Source organism: Chionomys nivalis, chromosome 12, assembly GCF_950005125.1.
Source record: "Chionomys nivalis chromosome 12, mChiNiv1.1, whole genome shotgun sequence".
NCBI classification, from domain to species: domain Eukaryota; kingdom Metazoa; phylum Chordata; class Mammalia; order Rodentia; family Cricetidae; genus Chionomys; species Chionomys nivalis.
Genome location: NC_080097.1, coordinates 3033179 through 3058084, shown reverse-complemented (window position 1 = coordinate 3058084; position 24906 = coordinate 3033179). Strand labels below are relative to the sequence as shown.

The 24906-nt window shown below is 50.8% G+C and overlaps 1 protein-coding gene across 2 annotated transcripts in view; it reads right to left on the bottom strand.

Moving 5' to 3' along the window:
- Positions 1–23855, bottom strand: part of Stk24 (serine/threonine kinase 24) — a 266096-nt gene extending 242241 nt beyond the window's left edge. For both annotated transcript variants that reach the window (XR_009058110.1, XM_057785937.1), the window contains exon 1: positions 23465–23855. Coding sequence is in view for 1 of the 2 variants with exons in the window: in XM_057785937.1 (XP_057641920.1) it covers positions 23465–23506 (42 nt within the window). In the remaining variant the exon portion in view is untranslated. The remainder of the gene's footprint in view (positions 1–23464) is intronic.
- Between the last annotated feature and the right edge of the window lie 1051 nt (positions 23856–24906).

The window sequence follows — 24906 nt, the reverse complement described above, 5'->3', positions numbered from 1 at the left end:
AAACTGCACACACAGTAATAAAATAGGAAGAACTTTCATTTTTTGTTTGTTCGAGATAGGGTTTTCTCTGTGTAGCCCTGGCTGGCCTGCCTCTGCCTCCCTCCAGAGTGCTGGCATTAAAGGCGTGCACCACAACCCCTCAAGAGATTTCATTTTGTTGTGATGGTGGTGGTTTACCCCCTCCCCAAGAGACAGGGTCTCATTATTTAGCCCTGGCTGGCCTCAAACAGAGAGATCCTCTTGTTTCTGACCCTTTAGTGCTGGAATTAAAGGTGTGAGTCACCACACCCAGCACAAAGACTTTGAATTCACCTCTTATGGGTGTGTAAGTATTATATACGTGTGCAATTGGACGTTCAAGGACACGGATGGAGAGGTCAGACAGAGGGCAACCTTTCTGAGACTTTCCCTCCTTCTACCATGTGGGTCCTGAGGACTGAACTCAGTTGTCAGAGTCAATAGCAGCACTATCCTGAGCCATCTCACTAGACCCAAAATGGTTTGTGGGTTTTTTCTTTACTGGTAATAACAAACGTTCCCATTGTACTTTATTCCAAAGCTTTAAATGCATTTTTTTTCCTGAGCTACATATGCAATAGCAGAGAATCACAGACAACTCTGGACATTGTCACTGGTGGCTGCATATGGGACAATAACTCATGCAAGGGACAAAAAGATGACACACGTGACCGTGCACGCACTTCATTAGCCCCTCATGCCACACGATGCTCTATAAAAATAAACACTCCACCAAGCAGACATAAGCTCTCCCAGGCACTCTCCCCAGTAACCAGCAGCTCTGCATAGCTAGCACACACAGCTGATGGACACAATTGGACTCACAGTGTCCACCATGGCCCCAATGCCATCTTAGTCTAGTCCATCTGCTAGAACCAAGTGCCATAGACTAGGCAACTTACAAACACAAACACACTGCTTACAGCTCTGGAGGATGGAAACCTTCTACACAAGGTCCCAGCAGATCTGAGAGGCAAGGGTCTGTTTGTTCCTCAGAGTTGGCACATGGCAGAAGGGACTAGCAAGCCCCTCTTTTATACACAGATACTAACCGCATCTATGAGGTCTCTACCCTCACCAATACATCCCAAATGTTCTCTTCCCCACTCAATGTATAGCTCAAACTGGCCTCAAACTAGCATGGATCTCCTCAGGTAACAAACAGCCCCACCCTCACTATCACCTGGGGATTCGGTTCCAGCCTTGGAGACTGATATGTAATCTGAGGACAAACAGACCACAGTGCTGCCTACCTATTCCTTTCCTGACTCTATGGTCACCGCCTCCACGTCCTTCCTCAGGCATGTTGCTAACGCGTTAATGGTTTATTTATAGCATCTAAAGGTGAGACACTGTTGGACTGCACACTACACTATAGACTGACCACCTATGTCCTGTAGACGCTAGGACTACACACTACACTATAGACTGACCACCTATGTCCTGTAGATGCTAGGACTGCACACTACACTATAGACTGACCACCTATGTCCTGTAGACACTGTCGGACTGCACACTACACTATAGACTGACCACCTATGTCCTGTAGACGCGAGGACTACACACTACACTATAGACTGACCACCTACGTCCTGTAGACGCTAGGACTGCACACTACACTATAGACTGACCACCTATGTCCTGTAGACACTGTCGGACTGCACACTACACTATAGACTGACCACCTACGTCCTGTAGACGCTAGGACTACACACTACTACAGACCACCTATGTCCTGTAACGCTCCATAGATCTACATTCTGGGTTTGGGCATCATTCCCACTGCTGGTCACTCAAAACTGAAAGAATTCTTGACATGAGGTCAAGTCTGTGGCCCCACTTCCTGTTTTAAGCAGGAACAGCTCTGTCCCTCTGCAGGTTCATCTTCCTGCACACAACACAGAATCAACACCACACCAACCGTGAGCCAACACTGGTATCCCAAGAACCACCAGTCTTTCTCAGGGGCATTGTGCCTGGCTCAGAGTTGAAATTATATTTTTTAATATTATTTTTGCATTAAATGTTTCATTTCAGAGGCTAGACTCTGGCCAAGTAAAACTGAGCCATTTAAGCGGTCTTCTGTTTCAGTCACATTCAACTAACATCTCAGCAATAAGCAGACATCATCAGTCACTCAATTTCCTACTTACAATAAGGATTAAGTTCAATTTAAAATATATCTGCAGGGCTGGAGACAGCCCAGTAGTGAAGAGCAGCACTGACTGCTCTCCCAGGGACCTGGGTTTGATTTCCAGCCCCCATATGGCAGCTCACAACCACCTGGAACTCCAATGCCCAAGAACCCAAGGCCCTCTTCTAGCTTCCCTGGATACTAGGCATGCACAGACACACATGCAGGCATAACACCCACACACAATACTATGGTCTGACCATATAAATGGAGACCTACCTAGGCTTCCTCTCTGCCCCTTAAGCAAATCAGAAATAAGCAAAGTAGCCACCATAGCCACATCAGGGATGATCTGAATCAAATCACCATATCAACCAAGAAGGCAACACCCCACCCCATATTTACTTTGTACCACTTCTACCCCTTTCTGACACCTGTTCTTTCCCAGGTCACGGGGGCAGGGGGGGAAGGGTGGGATTCCTTCTCTTCTGTGCCTGTCACTCAAGTCCAGGCTCCATCCACACATTCTATGCTCCCCAGCAAGGGCGGCTTGCCAAGTGTCAGTCACAGCACTGGGTGTGGCCTGTGAGCATTCGCTGGCTCCAGCACATGTGTTACACAAAGCAGACAAGCAATAAATCTTAGTGGTCCAAGAACCATATCTCAAGATGGAGAAAGCATGTTAACTACTGACAGAGGTTTAAGTACAGGTCAGAGGTCGGTGAATCTCAAACGGAAACTGTCAGGAAAGGAAAAGAAAGTCACATGACCTTCCCCGTAGTTCTTAGACTTTCTTCCTTAGAGCAAAGACAGAAACTTCACCCTCAGCATTATGATAAAATCATACAGCTCAACGGTTTCATTTTACTACTGACCATACACTACACGCGTGCGTGCGCGCGCGCGCACACACACACAAAGAGAGAGCTGGAGAGTAGATGGAAGGCCTAGCCACCCTAAGCAAGAGCTGTACACCATCATCCTTGTTCTGAAACATTGTTTGTAGCCCAGGCTGACCACCAACTCATCCTCAAGCTCCAGCCTCTGGAGCTAAAGGTTCACTAAAAAAGAGCCCATACTCTTTGGGGAGAAGACACCATGTAGACCAACAGCCACCCACAGGAACCAGGACAGGGACCTGAACACCAAATTCAGTGCCTTGGGAAATTTGTTTAGACACCAAACTGAGAGGGGAAGGCAGGCCATGTACAGAAGCCCTGGGTTACCAGTCCCCTGCCTTACTCACTCTGGAGAGGGCTCACCCTAAGACTCAAGTGGGAAGGCCCTATGAGGGAAACCGAAGCAAAGAGGCCTGGCTGAGAGGAGCCCCGATCTCCATGAGCACACCAGGAACACACAGACAGAAGACAGAAGGTATCGCAGAAGCACCCCACTGACTCTCCTGGTCGGGCTCAGCTGTCTGGGGAGGGCACATGGCACCTCCAAGTATTAGAACTCACTTCCTGGAGAGACGTGACCAGTGTTCGCCCTCATCTTCTAAGGCTCTAACAACAAACCCAACTTCACTGACTTCACATTCTTGGGCGACCCCTCAGCAGCTGCAGCAAGTCTCCACCCAGCATGAAGCATGGTTTCCCCAGAGCCACACAGACGGGAGACCCCCTCTGTTAACCTTCTCAGCCTCTAGACCCAGCTCCTCCAGACCCCATGTGTGAGTGGCTTTGAGCAGTGTCTCTGAGAGCACAGTAACAGTCCGCAGGCTGGCCTTTCACAAGATGGCCTTCTCTGCGGCACACTGAGCTAAGGGGCCAGGACCACCCCATACCAAGATGAGTTTCTGGCCCTGGTATAAAACAAGGTCAGGGCAGTAAACGCTGCCACGATCCAAACCCCGAAAAGCTCAGCTTCCCACGCGCTCGCTGCTCTTTGCCTGAGACAGTAGCACGGCTGCCTCCTAAGAGCAGCAGGTTCTGTCCGTTGTCATCTCCACATCACTAGCAACACAGTGCCTCTTGCAGGACAAAGAAAACAAGAAATCAACTTAAGAGATGCACCAAATCTCTTTCCCATTAAAACTGGCATTTTTTTTTTTACAGAAGTGACAAAAAATAATTTAATATGAGAAACATCCAGAATACACTCATTCTAACACCGCTCTTGCCATTCGTCCTTCCTCTCCTGGGACTACGCCCACGACTGTGGCCCCGGCTGCGTCTTCAACAGCCACATCATGGACCCCAGGGTCCTCCACAGTCACAGCTGGCACCTGTACTCAGGATACACACACAACTCTAGTATGGGATGTTGGGCTGAAAACTGCCTCCAGCAGCAAACCCCTGAGCCGTTTTCTCCAAATAACAACTCCCTGCATATGCCGGCCTTGCTCTGCTATAGACGGAGCTCTCCAGTGAGGCCCTTTCCAGCATACCCTAGCCATGTATGAGGAAGGAAGCCACCCCAAGAAGATGCAACCTGAGGGAGAGAGAACTCTCCGTTGGGACTTCTCTGCCCTACCTTGGGGGACAGTTGGTAACCTGGCTTCAAGGGTGTAAGAAAGAAACTGGCCAGGGTCCCAACCTTGTCAGAGGGTTTGCTCTGGGTCAGGGACACTGTGTGGCCAACAAGCACTTTCCTAAGACCCTGTCCCAGCAGTACTGACAGAGTGTTCCTTGTCCCCAGGATCCCCTCAGGAAAGGTACGAGAACCATCTGACACACGGGAGAGCCACAGGGTCCCTGTGAGCAGGAATAGGACACAGGAAATCAAATCTGGCCTTTCAGGGGTGTGTTCAAGTTAGTCTCCTCTTTGCACAAACTGGGTAAGAAAAATTTTACCACAGAAAACCACAATCACCAGTAATGAGTATCCAACACCAGAAAACCCCATGTGCTCTGGGCAACACCAAACCCAGCTACAAGCAGCAGCTCAGGGACCAAACTCACACACTTCACTCACAAGGCCTATGTGACAGTCTGTGAGAGATGCCAGCAGAGTTCTGAAGACCAAGACTTTAAACAGCCTCCCAGCTAAGGGTTGCCGCCAACTAGCCATGACCTCCTCCATGACTGACATTCACTAAACTATCTGCCTAGGAGATTCAGAGCCAAACGAAACAGACATAATTGGTATGAGGAGCTCTGACAGGATTTTCTTCAGTAGACCTCTCAAAGGGGGCTAGAGCTGATGGAGGTGGGTCATTTGTCTATCTGTTGCTTTCATTGGTTAATTAATAAAGAAACTGCTTGGCCTTTGATGGGACAGAAAATTAGGTAGGCGGAGTAAACAGAACAGAATGCTGGGAGAAAGAAAGCAGAGTCAGGCAGTCACCATGATTCTCCCACTCCAGACAGACACAGGTTAAGATCTTTCCTGGTAAGCCACCTTGTGGTGTTACACAGATTATTAGAAATGGGTTAGATCAATATACAAGAGCTAGCCAATAAGAGGCTGGAACTAATGGGCCAGGCAGTGTTTAAAAGAATACAGTTTCCATGTAATTATTTCGGGTAAAGCTAGCCAGGCGGCGGGAAGCAGCCCGCTGCTCCTTACAACATGGAGCGATGGCTCTCCAGGTTAGGAGCACTGGCTGGATTCCCACCTCCAACATGGCAGTCCATTACAGTCTGTAACTCCAGTTCTGAGGGATCCGACACCCTCTTCTGGCCTCCAGGGGAAATGCATGCAAATAAAACACTCCCAACATAAAAACAAATTTTTAAGCTTTCAAAATATTTCTGATGTGGGAATTCCTTCTGTATATGTATTGCTTTTATTAGTTAATGAATAAAGCTGTTTCAACCAATGACTTAGCAGAGTAAAAATCCAAACAGAGACAGAGTAAACAGAGTCAAGGAGAAGAGAGTAGACAAGAGTCAAGGAAACGCCACGTAGCCACCAAAGGAGAAAGAAGCCAGAACACTGTCAGTAAGCCACAACCTCGTGGCAATACACAGATTAATAGAAACGGGTTAATTTAGGATGTAAGAGCTAGGATTATCCTAAGCCATTGATCAAATATTAGCACAGTTTCTGTGTGATTACTCGGGGTCTGGGAGGCCAGGTAATGAAAGTGCAGCCTCGGTTTACAGGACCCACCTGGGCACCCGTGGGCAGCGGGGCAGCAGGGCTCGGCCTAGAGGTCTCAGTGCAGAACTCCAGGATGAGGAGGTAAAGCCTGGTGACCAACCCCAAGGGCTCCTCCCTCTTAGTCACTCAGGGGGTCACACCCATTCCTATGTTGCTTGAAGCCACTGACCTACTTAGCAAGTCACTCCCTGGCCTGGACTCTTCCCCAAGTCCACACCCTCTGCTTCAGTCCACTTACAGAATTCCTTATTGGTCACCACAGGTTCTTCACCTTCCACGCTCTGTGCCAGTGAGCGGGCCTGTGCCTGCTAACCCACATGGTCGCCCTTCCGAGGACAAGGCCAAGGCACACTCCATCACCGTGCCTGCCCTTCCTGCACACACACCTCTCCCACCAGCCTCCCTACTTCAAGACAGGAACAGCACAGCTCACTCTTCCTGCCCAGTCCAGCCACACGGTACTCGTTACAATCCACAGCTGCTCATCAATTCAAACACCTCAAAATTCAAGGAGTAAGTAAAAAAAATCCCAAGAATTTCCCACCATCGCAGGCTACAGACCAAGCCACACAACAGGACAACCTGTGACTTCACATCGTCCCCTCCTTCCTTCCAGACCAAGTTCAGGAAAATCCAGCTCCTTGTTTGTATCCAGGCACTCAATTCCACTTCAAGTCTCTACACTTTTGTACAACCTGCTTGGACTCCCTCTTAAAGTAGGAAGAAAGTCTTTCTTTATAGGGGGAGGGGGACCCTGGCATGCATGGTAGGCTCAGAGAACAACTCAAGAGAAATGATTCTCTTTCTTCTCTATGGATCCCAGAGACAGAACTCAGGTCACCAGGCTTGGTGGCAAATGCCTTTGAGAAACTCTGAGAAACTCTCTGCAGCCAGGTATGGTGGCTCACACCTGTCATCTCAGCCATCAGGACACTAAGACAGACAAACCGCTGTGAGCAGAAGGCTCTCCTGTACCAGAACAAATTCTGAACCATCCTGGACTACAGTGAGATACAACTCAAAGAAAACAACAACACGCTCCGTGCAGACCTCTGGCTTCCTACACCCAAAGCCCGAGGACTTGGGACAGAAGCAGCCGCCCTCCACCTCCCTCAGGAGGCTGCAAAGTTTTCATTTGTGATACTTAGACTAACACATGCCCGTTCCTCTAATAGCCAAGGACTGCAGCTTACTTGAAGTACCAATCTCAAAAGGAGAACTCAAGCTAGCCAAAGAGATAGTGCAGCCCAGAGCTATGGACACAGGAGGCCACAGAAGAGGAGAGGAGAAGAGACAGGTCCCGCAGGTCAAGCTCACACTTCTCCTGAGCAATCGGAACTAACATCCACATACCACAGTGCCATCCTGAACCAAAGTGTTCTTTAAAAAACAAACAAAAAGCCGGGCGGTGGTGGCGCACGCCTTTAATCCCAGCACTTGGGAGGCAGAGGCAGGTGAATCTCTGTGAGTTCAAGACCAGCCTGGTCTACAAGAGCTAGTTCCAGGACAGGCTCCAAAGCCACAGAGAAAACCAAAAAAAAAAAAAAAAAATTTAAATTAAATTAAATAACTTGGTCCTCCTAACTCTTCCTGGCTTCGGGTTCAGCTGGAGTAGCCCACTCTCAGAAAACCAGAGGGAAAAGATGCTTCTTTCTGAAAACTCAAGAAGCAATCACAAAAGCTGGGCGGCGGTGGTGCACACCTTTAACCCCAGCACTGTGGAGGTGGGGGCAGTTCAAGACCAAACCATCCTGCACTACACAGTAAGATCGTGTCGGGAAGGAAGGGTAAGAAAGAAATCGGAGTAAAATTTGGAAAACAAAAACCAGGAATTCAAAGAGGGAGGGTGGGGGCTGGGGAGACGGTCCAGTCAGGAAAAGTGTTTGCCAGCAAACATAAAGATACACAGCACCCATGCTCCCAGTACCAGAGAGGCCCGAGAGGTCACGGTGAAAGGCAGCTCCCCGGAGCTGGCTAGTTCATTTTAAAGAAATCCACACACTCCAAGAGCAGTGAGAAGATTGTCTCAAAGAACAAGATGGAATGTGACTGAAGAAGACATTCACAGCCCCAAACGCTCACGTGCACCGAACCACACTGTACCGAACCATAACCTCTGCAAGTCTGTTGTGGATGAACCACCCCATACAAGCACACAGACATATAGACATACACACATGTATACATACACACACATACACACACACACACAGAGAGAGTGAGCGAGCGAGAAAGAGAGAATTTTCTTTAAAAAAAAAAAAATCTGCTCTGAAGACAAGGTAGGTCTTTCATTACAGGCGGACGGAAGCCTGTTAGGACCTGAACTACTTCACCCTGAGTCTATAGAAATTCAGGACAGTGTTTTTGGTCCCATGGATGGGTGTCGATGTTATGAGTGTCACTACATAAAGTTTACGTACACAGGGAAATGGGCAAAGAGAAACCTGCTATATTCAGGGCAGGAACACACAGGCTGAGGGTTGGGTGTTTCCTGGGGGAAGGGAGTGCCCAGGCCTCTCCCAGGCCCCACGCCCAGTTCACATTGCTCAAACAGACTATGCCCAGACTGCAAGGCCAGCGCAGGAAAGGGGCCGGCAGACCGGGCAGATAAGGAACAGCAGAGCAGGCCCTTCCACCAGGTCTCAAAGGCCTCGACATCACAGTCGACCAGCAGAGACGGGCTAACCCATCCTCCGCTGTACACAAATGGAGGACCAGAGCTGCTCCCACAGACAGCTACAGTTGAAGAACTATCTGTGCAACAGGCCACACATAAAAGAGAGGGAAACGAGCTGGGTGTGTGCCACCCGCATTTGGTCCGTCTACACACAAGCTCTAGGACACCAAGAGTTACACACCTGAGAGACCCAGTCTCAACCAAAAGCTTGCCATTCCTACGTCATCTTGACTTCTCACACCAATCGCTCTGAGATGCCGAGGGTGAACTGGTGACACATTTTCCGAGCAGGACGGCTACCACAGCAAAGACCTCCCACGGGGCACTCGGGAGGCAGAGGCAGGCGGATCTCTGTGAGTTCGAGACCAGCCTGGTCTATAGAGCTAGTTCCAGGACAGGCTCCAAAGCCACAGAGAAACCCTGTCTCGAAAAACAAAAAAAAAACCTCCCACGGGAAAGTAGAACCGGCACATCCCACACTGTGTAAGAGCACAACAGACCGAACTTACACAAGGGGGGGAGGGCCATCTCAATCCTATACACAAACAGCCGCACGCACAACAGGCAGGGATCAATACAGGGAAGGAAAAACTGTTTCCAGCGGTGTGAGCACAAACAGGCTTCTGCTCCAGGCCTCGGGGAATGAACTGGCACCAGGCACACCTGCTGCAACCCAAGCAAATCTGGAGGATGCTGACTGCGTCCACTCTGTCCACACACCCACGCCTCCACCTCTGCCAGCTCACTGCCGGGAAACGTGCAGCTTCACGTCATGTGAGCTCTTCATCTTTGCCCAGATACACGACGGAAGACGGCATTCCCGACTCCGTGTAACGAGGGTGCTCGTCCAGCTTCCGGGGAGCAGGCATTCACCGACTCAACCCTGTGCTGTCTGCCCTGGGGCTCAAAATCACGCACACACATAATGAACTCTAACAGATTTCACGGCTGTCACACTGCAACTAAAATCTAAAAATATCAAGTTCCAAATCCTCCAAGTTTGGAAGTATAATCTAACCAGCTCAGAAGAGTCAATACAAGCATAGCTGTCACTTCTGGGCTAAACAGCCAATCAATCAGTCACTTCAGTCACTTGTACATGAACTACTCTTAACAGCGCAAACAGGTAAAAAGTAAGAGTTCCAGGACAACCAAGACTGTTACACAGGGGAAACCCGATTTCAAAAAAAAAACAAAGTTAAAAATAAAAGTTAAAAAATTAAAAAAAAAAAAACACTGGACTGTTTTGTTTTTCTTTCTCAATTCAGAAATATATTTAATGCTGGGGAAAACAGCAGATCCCAATCAGGCAAGAGTGTATTAAGGTCAAGGCCAGACTGGGGCACCGAGCAGACACTAACTAAAATACAGATGGAGCCAAGAAAAGTGCTCAGACCTGAGCTCGCTCCCCAGAACCCAGGTGCTGTTGCTGCTGCTGCTGGCAGGCAAGGAAGCTTTGCGTGCGATCCTGGCACCAGGTGGTGTAGACAGGGACCTGGGGCTCAGCTGGCCAGTCAGCGAGCCTGCTCAGTGTTGAGTTCAGGCCAGGAGAAACTCCAGCTCAATAAACAAACTAGAGGGTACTGAGGAACAACACACACATGCGCGCGCACATACACACACACACGGGGGGGGGGGGGGGTCCTGCAGGCATAACACGTGCTCTGTTCGGTGTTAAACATGAACTTCAAGAGAAGTGTCAAGCCGATGGCAGAGAACCCTCGATCCCAGACAGAGAAAAGTGCCTGGGAGCCACTGTCCCGGGCATCACCACAAGGCAGAACATAGGTGGTTACAAGGTCAGGGATCTGGCGTGTGCAGCTGTGTGATCTGAAGCCACCAGCTAAGAGGCACAGCCATGGACTCAAACGGACAGATCCAAACTCAGGAAACCAAAGGCTGGTGTATGGGAGACTGAGTTGACCCAACACAGAAGTAACTGCAAAACAGTCCAGGAGAAGCCGGGTTATCCCAGATCTAGAAGAACCAGAAAGTAGCTTCAGTGGAAATCACATGAAAGTCTACACGAGGTGCCGGGATAAGCTATCCAGGCAATTTCCAAACAACGTGCTCCTTAACAAAGATGTTTCCAGGGTCAAAAAGACATGAACACATTGCAGCAGCCCACAGTTTGGAAGTGCACGCTACAAGAGGAAAAGGCCAAGCTCTGCAGCTTAAAGGTATCTTTGCCCCAAATCTACAACAGAGGTTCCAAAGTCAGTTTTCCCAGATAAAATGCAAGCCTCGGCTCGCAGGCACGGGTGACCTGGTTGTCCTCTGACACACAGCCGGCCTGGAACTGCACAGATCACATACAGGAGCCACTGCGCTGCTTTCCCGGTGAGACTGTGACTCCAAGCAGGCACAACAGCAGGGCAGCAACACACCTGGGACCTGCACAGACCTGCAACCCCACCTCAGAATCAAAGGGTCGGGAGAGAGCGCCCAGCAACCTCCGCCAAGGCTTCTTCCCTTTCCGCAACAACTCATTCTGGACAATACCTGACAGGCAGTGCGGGGAGCCAGCTTTGGCAGTGGTTCTCCACCTTCCTAATGCTGTGACCCTTTAATACAGTCCCTCATGCTGTGGAGCCCCACCCCCACCAACCACAAACTGATATTCATTGCTACTGTCATGAATCATAATGTAAACATCAGTTTTCCGATGGTCTTAGGTGACCCCCTGTGAAAGTTATTCAATGCCCCCAAAAAGGGTTGAGACCTACAGGGCTCAGCAGAAAGGAGATGAGGGGCCTAGGGACCACACCCTCAATCCATAATTCCAAGAAACTAACTTGGAGCTCGACTCCTAACCAGGAGGAACAAGGCCACTGTCTGAGGGCCTGAAGATCCTCTAGTCAGCCTGGGCACTCACTCCCTCCTAGGCTGGAGAGCAGCAGCAGAGACCAAGCTCCCTGCTATCCCTTGCCCTGTTCCAGGAAGGCTGGACACCCTTGGCAGGCTCCCGTCATCAGCAGTCAGGCAAACCGCTCACAAGAACAACTACTACCACCAAGTTTGCAGCAGCCCAGACAGAAGACCACCACGGCGAGGGACGGCCCCGTCACTAACTAGGGAAGACTTTTTCTCAAAAGTAATGAAAACAGTGATGACCACATAGGAAACTCCTCCTCTTCTTTAAAAGTATTCACATACTGATGCTAGGGTGTGGCTCTGATACAGAATGCTCCCAAAAGGCCCTGGGTCCCCATCACTAAAAACTCTAAAAATGAAAGTATATACATATTGAAAAAAGAGCCCTGCACACTATGGGTTACCAGCCCTGCACTGGGCACCCTGGGAAGCACAGCAAGAGGAATCAAACGGCTGAAAGAGGAAAACACAACACTGGACCCAAAGCCAGGGCTCTCCTCACAGCAGAGCCAAGGAGTCCTCCATGCTAGAACCTACTGAATGGTGCCACCAGCCCTTCCCGCTGCGGCCCTGCTGACCACCCCAGGTCTCATCAGTACAGCACTCAAGGAGATCAGACCCCACAGGCTGGGCCTCCCTTCCCCTCCCCCAGCTCAAGATTCCTACATAACTCAGCCATTTTTGCAAAGCTCCCTCTCCCTTCTGTTCCTCTCTCCATCCCCACCCCCATGGCCAGGTTCAGTGTGGACCCTTCAACCACGTCCTCACTCATTATCATCCAGCCAAAGGCAAGACTTGGCTGTTCCACCTGCCCGGACCAGGAGACTGCTCCTGCTAGGGAGCGCAGAGAGCGCTGAAGCCTGTCCTGATACCGTAAGGGAACACTGCAGACCAGTCGTTTACAGGACAAGCTAACTTCTCATAGCCCAGGATAGCAAGTCCAAGAGCCAGGGACCACAAAGCAATAATAGGGATATGCCAGCCCAGGAGTCTCCTCCCCACAGATCCACCCCATCCTAATGGCTGTACTATGTATGATCTCGTCAACCCCTGCTTCCCAGAAGCTACACATCCTAACCATGAAAACGCGCATCTGAGACTAAGTTCCCAGCTTGTGAAAGTGCCAACCCAGAGCAGAAGAGGAGCAGGAGCTCCAGCGGAAAAAGCACTGACCCCAACAACCAGAAACTGGGGGCGGGGGTTTCTCGGAGGTACCCCATTCGGTGGGCAGACATGATCACCTAAGAGCACATCCTGGTGTATCTGAGGGAGTTTGCATAGAGGTTTAACTGAAGGCCGGCCCACACGGAACCTCCTGGCACCATCGGGGCCCAGAACTGATTAGAAACCGGAAAGAAAACGCCAGCAGAGACTCCCCACAGAAATATCTCCAGAGACTCCCCAGAGAGGTATCTCCAGAGACTCCCCACAGAGATATCTCCGCAGAGACATCCCCACAGAGGTGCCTGTAGTCAGTGACCCAGCAAGGGAAGTCTGATGAAGAAGTCCTCAAACAGCTCAAAGGCCCCTCCTCCCAGACCTCCAGGAACAACTGCAGACACTGTGTCTATCCCTGTACCCCAGGCAGCTCCACTAAGGTGAAGATGGTGGGGCTCCCAGCAGAGGGAGAGAGAGGTGAGTGGGGGAAAAGAACAGGCCAGAGGTTCAGAAGGCTGCCTCGAAAAGGTAACAACTTTAGAAGACCACTGCCACCAGTCTTGTGCAGCAGGAGTGACTGACAGAAAGCACTACAGTCAGCTCCCCACAGCCAGCCTGGCCCAACACTCAGACGAAGGTGAGAAGACGTGAATTCAAGGACATTTCCTACTTTAAGGATACAAAGCGAGACCCTATGGGGGGAGGGGAGGGAGGAAGAGAAAAATAAAGGAAAAAAGTAGACATTTGGAAAGAATTATGCCCAGGACATAAAACATACTTCAAACAAAAAGGAAGATCAACTATGATGAGGAACGCTGAGAATCACAAAAGCTCTCAAGAGTCTAGGAAAACAGGTAAACACAGTCCAGTTTACAGAATGGGGGAAGAGCTTCATCAACCCCCACATCTGACAGAGGACTGCTCTCCAAATATATAAAGAACTCAAGAAACTAGACATCAAAATACCAACAATCCAATTTAAAAATGGGGTACAGACCTAAACAGAGAACTCTCAACAGAAGAATCTCAAATGGCCAAAAGACATTTAAGAAATTGCTCAACATCCTTAGTCATCAGGGAAATGCAAATCAAAACAACTCTGAGATTCCATCTTATACCTATCAGAGCGGCTAAGATCAAATATACTGATGACAGTTTATGCTGGAGAGTACGTGGGGTAAGGGGAACACTCCTTCATTGCTGGTGGGAGTACAAATTTGTACAGTCACTTGAAATCAGTATGGCGATTTCTCAGAAAATTGGGACTCAATCTACCTCAGGACCCAGCATTAGTATGGATGCTCAACCATACTACAAGGACACTTGTTCAACTATGTTCATAGCAGCATTATTCATAACAGTCAGAACCTGGTAACAACCTAGATGCCCTCAACCAAAGAATACATAAAGAAAATGTGATACATTTACACAATGGAGCACTCAGGTGTAAAAAATAATGACATCATAACATTTGCAGGCAAATGGAACTAGAAAAAAAAAATCATCCTGAGTGAGGTAACCCAGATCCAGAAAGACAAATACGGGATGTACTCACTCATGAGTGGATATTAGATGTCAAGGAAAGGATAACCAGACTGCCATCCACAGCCCCAGAGAATCTAGGTAACAAGGAGGACCCTAGAGGGATGCATGGCTCACCCTGGGAAGGTGAAATAGATGAGATTTTGGGTAAACTAGGAGCATGGGAGGGGGTGGACAGTAGAGGGGAGGAGATGGGGGATGAAAACATGAGAGAAAAGAATGGTGGAGTTGGGGAAGAGACAGGAGAGCAATGAGAGAGATATCTTGATAGAGGGAACCATTACTGGGTTTGCTAGGGAAATTCCCAGGGATCCACAAGGGTGGCCTCAGCTGAGACTCACAGCAATGGTGGAGGGCGCCTGAACCGACCTTCTGTAATCAGATTGGTGACTGCCCTAATTGTCAACATAGAACCTTCATCCAGTAACTGTTGGAAGCAGATGCAGAGATCCACAGCTAAGCACTGGGCGGAGCTCCTGGAGTCCAGTCAAAGAGAAGGAGGAGGGATTATACGAGCAAGTGGGAGAGGTCAAGATCATGACTGGGTGAGGAACACAGAGACAGATGACCCAAGCTCGTGGGAGCTCACAGCTCTAGACTGACAGCTGTGGAGCCGCCACGGGACCACACCAGGCCCCTGCAGATAGGAGACAGTCGTGTAGCTTGGTCTATTTGAGGGACCCCTGGCAGTGGAACCAGAATCTATCTCTGGTGCTTGAGCTGACTTTTTGGAAGCCCATTCCCTATGGTGGGATGGATGCCTTGCTCAGCCTTAATGCAGGGGGAAAGGACTTGGTCCTGTCTTAACTTGATGTGCCAGGCTTTGTTGACTCCCCATGGGAGGAAGGGAGGGGAGCAGTGGGAGAAGGGGATGGAGGGGGACTGTAGTTGGTATGTAAAACAAATGATAAAAGGAAGAAAGAAAGAAAAGAAAAGAAAAGGAAAGGAAAGGAAAGAAAGCAGGCACAGAAATGCTCGCTGGGAGACTTGAAAAGTTGAGACAATGGCCCAGAAAGCCAGTGACAAAGACAAGGGACAGAAAATAGCTTTAGCAGGGTAAGATCACAGGGTAAGGACCAGATGAGAAGGCACAGCATCCAAAAGGTAGTTTCAAAAAGGAAGGAAAAAAAAAACACTCATCACAAGACACCAGCTGCCTGACTAAAGGCCTCCTAAGTGCCTGCAAAAAATAAATAAATAAAAATAAAAAAAGACAACACTCACACCAAGACATAGCCGTGGACCTTCACAACACAAAGGAGCTGTTCCTGACTCAAGGGCAGGAGGGCTTGTGTGGGTGGAACCAGTCCTGGTGCACACTGCACTCCAACAGAACACAGGTAGAACACAGCAGTCTTGAACACAGCAGTCTTCAAATTCCCTAGAGGAGGCCGCAGGACACTGGCATACACACTTGTATCACCAGGCCCAGAAGAGTGGGCTGGAGGTCAGTCTGGGCTACAGATCATCATCCTGCCTCAAAACAAACAAAAAAACAACTTCAAGGAGATATAGCTCAGTAGCTAAGTGTTTGCCTAGAATACGAGACCCTGTCTTATCCCTTGGGACTGAAAACACAATTCTGCAAGAAAACCAACAACTTCACACCATTCCACACCACCAACCGACAGGTAAACACAAAGAGCTCACACCCTAATTCACCAGGGGAGCGCGCGCTGCACAGCGCTACCACCCCACCCAAGGGTGCCAGCAAAGACGGGGTACACATAGGTGTCCACCAGGAGACAGCAGCGAAGGAACCTAGGGAACACGGCCAAGAGACCAGAGGGGAGCAGTGGACCTAGCTGGAGGGCCCCAGCCCAGCAGAGCTCAGGATACCTGGTGAGGAAGACCTGGAGAAACCCCGAGACAGCACTTCACCACTGCGGCCCAGGCTGTGGGCTGCATAGACGCTGCTGGCAGAGCTGACCAAGGTTACGACAGGAGCTCTGCCAGGACCGAGGTGCTGAGGAGAGGATGACAGACCCAGACATAAACCCTCATCTGCAGAATCCTGGGTCCAGGGGGCACTCCGAGAACTAGAAACAAGCAGCAACTTGAGTCCACACCAGCGGAGGAATGATGGCACAGCTCACACAGGGATCAGAGGGAGGCCTTTGGGGAGTAAGAACTGGTGGCAGGGGACGGGCAAGCGCCAACCTTTCCCAGCAAAACCATGTGCATCCAATCTATGTTTTCAATAAAGACTAAGCAAAACCTGAGTAACTAAAAACAAAAAGGGCAGGGAGCCCCATCAGACCTTCAAACCTTAGTCTAAAATTCCTCTGTACAAACAGGAAGAGACGTAAACTACCAGGATAAGACCTAGCTACACTTTGGTAAGCGTTCGCATAAAACTTACCTTGTCCGGCCACGCACTAAGACACCCGGGTAGCGTTCAATGCTAGTTTCTTTGGCTGACCATAAGCCTTGAGAAAACATGAGGGAAAGTCTCTGAATTCATCACACGTCTTTAGGCCTCTGCAGAGGCTCCAGTATTCTCTGCAGCAAGCTAGGTCACATCTTGATTTGCCCAGAGCAAAGTCTTACACTCCAGTCCAGGTTGGCCTGGAAATGACCGTGCAGTCCGGACTTGAACTCACAGCACACCTCTTGCCTAGCTTTCCAAACACTACAACAGTAGGCATGAGCCAATGCCCAGTTCCAAGAGCAATTTAGGATTGGGCACAGTCCCCTACCGGTCGGATGTTCCAATGGCCTCATTTTCTTATCCGAAGCCATTTGACACCAAGACATGTTGGTAGATTGCACTGTAAAAATCAGTTATGAGAGTGACTATGACCACCGGATGCCAAGCCGGCGCAGGCTCTCCACAGCAGGAGTAACGCATGCAGGTCTACTTCCCGCACACACTCCAGCCACAGGATTCCATTAGTGGTAATCACCCCAGCTAAGGCCGCACAGAAAGCATTAGCAGGGAGGCCGGGTGGGGCCCACTTCCTGCAGGTACCCGTTTCCAAGCAGGCAAGTCTGAATCACGAGGAAAATCACCCAAAGTTGTGTGGCAAGAGACCAGACTCCTGGACCATGGCCTGGAGGGTGTGCCCCATAAAACCACAGGAAGACGGAACAGGCTCGCCCCTTACTAGCTGCTCATACCTCATCTTGCCATGGACCAACAGAAGAACTCCACCAACCTGCACCAGACCAGAGAGGCAGCTCAGCTCCACAGTGGGCACAGCAGCGCCAAGAGGACAAAACGTGCCCAAATCAGGACACCAGGAGACCGCCATGCCCAGAAACACTACTTTGAGAGACATTAGGTCTTCAATCTTGAAGGTAACTGGGTGCCTGTATCTATCACTATCACTAACTTTCCCTGAGTCAGGGGTAGTGACACACCTTTAATCCCAGCACCTGGGAGACTGGGTGAGGTAGGCAGCTCCGAGCTGGAGGCTCCCCCTGTTCCAGGACAGCAGGGATACAGAGAAACCCTGTCTCAAAAGAAACAAAAAAGTACAATCCCTGGTCTGGGACTAGAACCAAAAGCTATTAATATTTTAAAAACATGAAGATGGGTCCACCATGCCTGACACCCTGAGTCATCCTGGATCTCGCAGACAGTAGGAAAGAACCAACTCCAGAAACTGGGTCTCTGACCTCCACACAGACCACGGCACGAGGACATGCACATCTGCACACACACAGAACTGTTTTAGTCTCGGAGCTGGAGGGATGGGTCAGCAGTAAAGAGCACTCGCTGCTCTTGCAGAGGACCAGGGCTCGGCTCCCAACACACACAGGGAACTGCTCACAACTGCCTGTTAACTCCAGCTCCAGGGATCCAAGGATATAACCTCAGAGCAAATATATGGTGCACATGCAGTCAGACAACATGCACATAAAATAAATCTTAAAAAATAATTTACAACCTTGCCCATTCCCTACAGGGGGTAGGGAGGACATTTCAGGGATGGGAATAGTATGTGGCTCAGTGGGATAGCAATAGACAGACAAAGGGGTCAAGCAAAACAATTTCTTAGCGATGAGGGAGCATTAACAATGGACACAGGTACAGAAAGACTGAGAGATGCAAGGGCTGGGGTCAAGCACCAGCCAAGCACTGTATAAACTGTAAGTCATCCAAGCAACGGGGAGGGAAGCAGGAGGCTGAGTTCAAGGTAAACCTGGACAACATGGAGAACTTGTCTTGGGGAGAAAAAGACGTAAGTAACAGGAAGATGTATGTACCTGACTTTCCTCAGTTATTCTGCGATCACACAAGACCGCAGAGTAAGGCAAAATGTGTGACCGAAGTCACCAAGGTCTGTGAGAATCCTCCAGGGCATCGGTTAGCTGCTCAGGAACACCAAAGTTCCCACTGTCCCTACTCTGGGCACCCTCACAGCAGGCACACACCCAGAACCCACTCTCCCCATCACCTACGCCTGAGAACAGGGACAACACAAAGAACCCCGGGCCCAGGCCCCTAGACACCCTGCCTCTGCATTTGGGAAGCCTGACGCTTTCCAAGCCTGTGCCTGGTCTCCTGGGCCCCAGTCACCAGAACCTTCTTAGGGCTCATCCTGCAAGGGTTGCTGACCATCTGAGGCCAGGGACCTGCATATCTGGAGCCCTTGTATGGTTGGTTCCCTGTGACTCATCGACAGGAGGGCCAGAAAGTGCTAAACCTCCTTCTGTGAGCAGCCTCACCTATGAAGCTCTTGGAACCTAGGCCTCGCCACTTCACTTAAAGTCCCTAAGGCACCCAACCACCCCCAGGGTGCAGTTCCAAGCAGGGCAACAAGAGCAGGTATCTCCAAGAGGGCAGTTAGGGGAGAAGGCGAGAGCACAGCCCTGTAAATTACGCCACACGAGGGGATGCAATGGTCTTGATGTCTTATTTCCCAGACTTCCAACGTGCTAGTGAACACTCTTCCTGGCTACCCAGTGCACAGGTCTCCTCACAGCAAGGGCTTGCTGCCCAGGAGCTACAGAAGGGGCACAGGATAACATCAGCAAGTAGAACCTAAGATTCCTTAACTATCCCTTTAAATTACCTATACTTGCAAACACAAGGGTCTCTTAACTCAAAACCTCAAAGCATGCTGACTTCACACCAGCCCTCTTATACACATCACTTCCCTAATTCAGTACATTTTAAACTTGGGGTCATGAACCTGTAGGCTGTACAATCAATTCACTGTTAAAACCAGCTTTTTCTTAACATGCTAGACTGCATGTTATCACAAGGTGTAAGGAAACAGAGCTAGGATCTGAAGCTTTAGCTTCCAGCCTCTCTCTTTCAAGGGTCACAGCCCAGGAAAGCCTTAAAAGTGCTACAGAATTCCATACACAAATCTACAGTACTGCAGAAACGGACCCCTGCCAAGTCTGGTTCTCAGCACCCTTCACACGCCTAGTGCACATTACATACACACAAATTTCATTTCTTGAGATGAGGTTTCTCTGTGTAGCCCTGCCTGTTCTGGAACTCACTCTGTAGACCAGCCTAGCCTCAAACTCACAGGTATCCGCCTGAGTGCTGGGATTAAAGGTGTGTGCCACCATCCCCACCCCCATCCTACCCCACCCCCAGCACAAAATCTTTTACCAAAGAATTTTATAAGCAAAAAGCTAATTTTTTGCACCATAATTTAATGCAAACTCTAGCATGAAATGGGTGCTCCCACCTCAAGCTTAGGTCTTTATGTCTGTTCACTGGAACTCAAAAGCATAAAGCAAGGGATGCTCGCTACAATGTCGGCAGGGGTACTTACAGCCACAACTCAGCTGCCACACTCAGCTTGTAATCTAATTATCCTCCATCACAAAACCAAGAAAATCCCCTACAGTTTCATCAAAACAGTCAGGTTGGGGCTGGAGAGATGGCTTGGTGCTTATGAGCACTGGCTGCTCTTTCAGAGGACCCAAGTCCAATTTCCAGCACCCCACATAGCAGTTTATTAGCTGTCTGTAACTCCAATTCCAGGGGATCTGCCGCCCTCTCATGGACACACATGCAGGCAAAAAAAAAAAAAAAAAAAAAGCCAATGAAAGTAAACAAACAAAAAACCAGCCAGGTGTGCCACCACACACCCCCTCACCAAGGACCACGGAAGAGCTGTCAATCATGGCTACCGACTGAACAAGCCACTCACCCTGCACCTCCCCTTTCTTCAGCAAATACAACCTAAAATAAAATGATGTGTAACAGCTGCCAAAGGAACAATAAGGCGGAGCACGGGAAATGGGTGCTGTCTTGAGGGCAATGAAGGGCCACCCACCTACACCAGTTTACCTTGGTCCATTCAACTCCTACCTCATGATTCACAAAGCTATAAAAAGATAGAGATAATATCTTTCTTCATCTATAATAATCAACAGATGCCATAAAAATAGTCCTTATAGGGGCTGGAGAGATGGCTCAGAGGTTAAGAGCATTGCCTGCTCTTCCAAAGGTTCTGAGTTCAATTCCCAGCAACCACATGGTGGCTCACAACCATCTGTAACGGGGTCTGGTGCCCTCTTCTGGCCATCAGGCATACACACAGACAGAATATTGTATACATAATAAATAAATATTTTAAAAAAAAATAAATAAATAAAAATAAAAAAAAATAAAAAAGAAAAAAAAAGAAAAGAAAAAAATAGTCCTTATACTAAAGCATTCCTGAATTCAGGTGAATTTTCTTAACCTTCTTCCTTGGGCTGTCTGAAGCTGCTCCGCGGTCTTGCCAAACTTTGTCTTGTCTGTTTGATCAAGGGTCTCACTCGAAGCCTTAGTTGGCCTGGAACTCAGTAACATAAACAAGGCCAGCCTTCAACTGACAAGAGTCACCTGCCTCTGCCTTCAGAGGGTTGGGATTATAGACAGCCAGCTTGACAAAGAATTTAACCCATCTCCTAAATCCTAGCCCAGAGGTGAGATGGCGGTTCCTCATAAGAACCATGGCAAAGGGGCTGCCTATTTCTCCCCAGTTTTATACTGGCTAGAGTCAAGGCCAGGTGTGCCTTTAATGTAATCCTCCAAAGTGCTCCTAGGGAGGCCGCAGCTGCTGACTCCAGGCAGCAAACAAACACGCTTGTTTGACTTTCCTGGGGGGGGGGGGGGTGCTCTTTCTCCAATAGGACGCCAAAAATTTATCATGTGGTTTGAAGATGGATACAAGAGCAGGAATGGCTGCGGGAAGCCACTTTCCCTCTATGGAACCAAAACCGACCAAAAAAAAAATTAATCTACTGAAAAAAGTTACTATCTTAATACTGAAAAACAAAAAACAAGACCACTTAGAAAAACAAAAGGGAGGGAGCCGGCTTCGCAGCACTGTGCCAGGATTAAGCATCTTTTCAAACACTTTCTTTTACAAAGGCGGTTAGTGGGCGCCAATGGTGGGTTCCCATTAAGACACTGTAGTAGACAGGAAAAGGAAACACTGAAGAAATGGTTAATGTCCCAAGAGGTCCTTGCTCTACTGGTTAAGAAAGTGTTTCTCTCCGGGCGGTGGTGGCACACGCCTTTAATCCCAGCACTTGGGAGGCAGAGGCAGGCGGATCTCTGTGAGTTCGAGACCAGCCTGATCTGCAAGAGCTAGTGCCAGGACAGGCTCCAAAACCAGAGAAACCCTGTCTCGAAAAACCAAAAAAAAAAAAAAAAAAAAAAAAAAAAAGTATTTCTCATTCAGTCCACCCTCATCTCTTGCCTCTAAATTCAAACCAATGCAAAGCTGTAGGAGGCCACAGCTGACTTAACTAATGGCCGGCAACATCAGGATTTTACAAGCACAAGGTGAGGCTCCACGACCATCTTTTTCCAGTCGCTCTTAACTCCAACTTTATTATCCCTAAAAAAAAATTAAAATGACTAGGGTTCTAGTGGTCACTAAAGTGCTGACTTTAAGTTTCTATTTTTCTAGAGTTCAAACCTGGACAATGAAATCCAGTTTTCTTCTCAAGGTATGAATAAAATAAAAATTTAAAAAAGGAAGGATAAAAAATAACCTCAGAAGAGGCGGGCAGAAGCGGTAAGGGCCAAGGCCTGGGACACTGCAACTCAATCCTGAACCAGAAAAAACGCGCCTGTTGCATCTGTAAAGCGATAATCGTCAATATTCGGGGTTTTAGCAAAAGTCTTCCGTTGACTGGCTTGGGAAAGCAAAACTCTGGTCCTGCGGTCTCAGTCGCAATCATTCTGTCAGCATTTGTGCGCTTACAAACTTCACAAGTTAAGAACAGACTAGTGATTGTTTTTCAAAGAACCGAAAACAGTCCTCAATGACGGGGGGGGGGGGGGATGTCCGTGCATTCATGTAAATTTGAAATTCAACTCCCTCACCGCCCCCCCATCCCCTCCACAGAAAAGTCATGGGGCGGGCAAAGAAGACACAAAGTATGGGCTGGGACAAGCCGGGGAGCAAACCGGTCTCGGAGTGAAAAGTCCAGGCGCGGAGTCCCGGCACCCGGGGGGGTGGGGGGGGGCGAACCTGGGCTCTGCACACGAGGGCGCACGCGGAGGTGTGGATTCCGCCTCCCTGCTTCGCAGCCTCGCACTTTTCCGCACCAGAACTACAGGCTACCCAGCGAGGTTACACCTTCCTGCACCCCGCCCTGCGGCTCGCCCGGCCCGGGCGCGCTCCCCGCCCTGCGCTCGGGGCTCCAGTCTGGGGGAAGGGGGTCCGGGGAGGGAGACTCTTGGGGACCCTGGAGTCGCGCTGCCTCCGTCCCAGGCCCACACAGGGCCCGGGCACCCAAGCGGGGCCTCCAAGGACACTAGTTCACACTCCTGCCCCTGATGGGCCGTCGGCCTGCGCGTAGGAGTTGGGGAGCGCAAAGCTCCCTCCCGCACTCCGCCTCGGCCCCAGGCCGCGGACCCCACGACCCCTCCACGTGCACACACACCGGAGAGCCCCACCGCCCGAGCCTCTGGCGAAGATCCCGGGGGAACCGGGCCCGCCGCGTGGGGGGGGGGGGGGAGTAGGCGGCCGTGTTGACACCGCCAAGTTGCCAGCTTCCGCCCCGGCCGCAGCTCGCCCGCCCCGGCCGCCCCAGCCTACCTGCATGCCCGGAAGGCCCGACTGCACCGGGGAGTGGGCCATGGCGCTCAGCGCCGCCACTTCCTGGCCCGGGACGCGCGGAGCCGCGCAGCGAGCAGGCCCGGGGCCGCGCGTAACCCTCGGGTGGCGGGGCGGGCTCTGGAGCCCGAGGCCACCGTACCCGGGAGACGGTCTCAACGGAGGCTGGCGAGCCGCGTCCCCATACACGGGGCCCGGGGAGGGCGGCGAGGGGCGCGCGGGGGGTGGAGGGGGAGCCTCGCGCGACTGCGGCTGCTTCTCCCGGGGCTCCCGCCGCTGCTCCGCCTCGGTGCTCGGGTAGAGGCGGGCGGCCTGGGCCCGCGAACGCTGGCCGCCTGGAGCCGAGTGGGCGCGCACAGCCCGCCGCGCCCCGCCCCGCCCCGGCCCGGCCCCCGCGCCCGCCCCCGCGGCCCGGCCGGGGACCCCGCCCCGCGCTTCCGGGAGGGGGAGGGGGAGAGGAGGAGCCGCCGGGCGCCCTAGGCCGCAGTCGCGCCTCCCTGCGGGCGGGTGAGCGAGCGGCCGGGCGGAGATCCACTGGGGCTCCGCGGGTCGCGCGCGGGGCAGTGCGCGCAAGGGGGTGGTCTTCGGGACCCAGAAGCGGGTGGGCCTCGCTCGCGGAGTGGGGGAGCGGAGAGCACTTCCCCCTCCTGCTCTTCCCTCTGCACCCGTCCAGGCCCTCCAGAGGCCGGAGGCTGCACTCGGGGTGTCCCCCGAGTGGCCTAGCCAGGGGCCTGTTCCCAAAGACCCGGGCGTCTTCTCTATCTGGGCGAAGTTTCCAGCCTGACCAGGAAGGAAACCCCAAGGGTAGATAGAAAGGGATGGTGTTCGGTGTCTTGGCTACTGAACTCAGCCTCGCCTGGGCCGCCGGGTGTGGAAACTTAGCCAGACGGAGGAAGGGCTGCTCCCCGCACTCCCCTCCACCCCTGCCATCTCTGAGCTGTGCACAAGAAGGGGAAAGTGGGGTGCGGAGGGGTGACGGAGGAAGGGTAGACAATAGAAGGAAACTGCGTCTAGACTCTAACCCTGCCTTCCCCTCGCTTCACTGCTCCTAAAGCCGCCAGGCCCACTCTGGGCACCAGTTCTGCCCGCCTTCTACCCTGCCTCTTCTGCAGCCAACAAGGAAGGATGGACTGGGTCCGTGCGCCTCCAGGAAGTACTTTGCCTCCAGGAAGTACTTTATTTACAAGTGGCAAATAGGAAGTGGTCGAAGAGTCTTTCAGAATCGCTGCGTCTCACAGTCTAGGAGCCCTGAGGCCTCCTTCATGAATGGCCATTCTGCCCCACGGCTGTGCAATGTTAGGCATGCAAAATGAGTTCCCAAGGGTCAGAAATAGGAGGCCAGGCGTAAATCCGCGACTAAGATGGGGAAGAGATTATTCGCTGAGGTGTCCTTGTATTCCAAGGTGTTCCAAGAGCACGGGCTC